At 33.6% G+C, this 1353-nt stretch overlaps 1 protein-coding gene across 1 annotated transcript in view; it reads left to right on the top strand.

Annotated features, from left to right (window-relative positions):
* Positions 1–1022: 1022 nt before the first annotated feature.
* Positions 1023–1353, top strand: part of LOC132171279 (uncharacterized) — a 2336-nt gene continuing 2005 nt past the window's right edge. Inside the window, exon 1 of the mRNA XM_059582565.1 lies at positions 1023–1065. Coding sequence (XP_059438548.1) covers positions 1056–1065 — 10 coding nt within the window. The 5' untranslated portion in view covers positions 1023–1055. The remainder of the gene's footprint in view (positions 1066–1353) is intronic.

Genomic DNA, 1353 nt, shown 5'->3' with positions numbered 1-1353 from the left:
GGAGTTGCTTTTATTAGAATTAATCTTCTATCAGGAGACTTAAGGTGGCCCACATGTTACATATATTACATGTATATAGTATATTATATATAGTTTTTATTAAAAAAAACAAAAAAAACTTTGGGTAATTAAAGTATAGTTAACCACTAAAGGTGAAAAGGTGTTTTATTTTCACCAAGTGTTGTCTCCCTTGATGGAAGGAAGCAACGTAAGATAAGTGGATAGTAGGGGTGTCAAAAATTACCAGGAAACCGGAACCAAAAAACTGGGAAACCGAGAAACCGGGGTCCTAGTTCCGGTTCCAGTTTGAAAAATCCAAAAACCGGGTACCCCGGTTCTGGTACCGGTTTTTACCGAGAATACCGGAACCGGGTTTCCATTTTATTTAATAATATTTATATATTAATATATATATTATATATATTAATATTTTTTACACTTAGGTTTAGGTTTAGGGTATTTTAAAAAATTAAATTTTTATTTCTAAGGCCCAAATAGGCAAAAACATTGATTTTTTTAGGATTTTTGAACTTTTTTAGGTTTATTTTTTAATTATTTGGAACAATCACAACAAAGCCCATTTAATTTAGACAAAGTGACTAAAAGATTTTTTAAAAAATGGGCAACTTATGAAAAGAAATGGGTTTATTTTAGGCCCAATACCTAAAATAAGCCCGGCCTAAAATAAGCCCAAAAACCAATTTTTTAAAAAAAACCGGTTACCAAACCGGGTAAAACCGGAACCGACCGGTAACCGGGACCCCGGTTTCTCAAAATCGAGAACCGGGGTACCCCGGTTCCGGTTCCCGGTTTTAGCCAAAAACTGGAAAACCGAACCGGGTTGACACCCCTAGTGGATAGGGGTCTTGGCCTATATAAAAGACAAGCCTGTGATATCCATCGATCACAACTTTAACGTGAAAAATAGATAGGCCAAAAATCATTATCTATCACTCTCTAACAAAGTGAGGGTTCTAGGATTGCGAATTGAGAGTTCTAAGATTGTGAATTCTACAAACATTCAATGAGTATTCAATTCAAGTGCTTAAACAACAATGGCTAGAGGTTAGTATTTCTTTTATGTTTATATAATTTTCTTCCAAATTCTTTCATTAGTGGTATCAGAGCCAGGTTCTATGCCATGTTGTTTAGTATCAATCTGATGAATTTTAGTAGAATGATTGAATGTTTGTATTAGGACTATGGTTGTTGTGATATTTTTGTTTTGGGTTTCAAGTTTCATAATGGGTATGGTTTCATGGTTTGGCCGGATCTTTAAAATTTAATGTTTGTGATGCTTTAGTGGTTTTAGAAGATTAATCTTGTTTTTTATTGTGCAAAATACTCTATTTT

Source organism: Corylus avellana, chromosome ca1 (assembly GCF_901000735.1).
Source record: "Corylus avellana chromosome ca1, CavTom2PMs-1.0".
NCBI lineage: Eukaryota > Viridiplantae > Streptophyta > Magnoliopsida > Fagales > Betulaceae > Corylus > Corylus avellana.
This window is presented reverse-complemented; position numbering and strand designations above follow the sequence as displayed.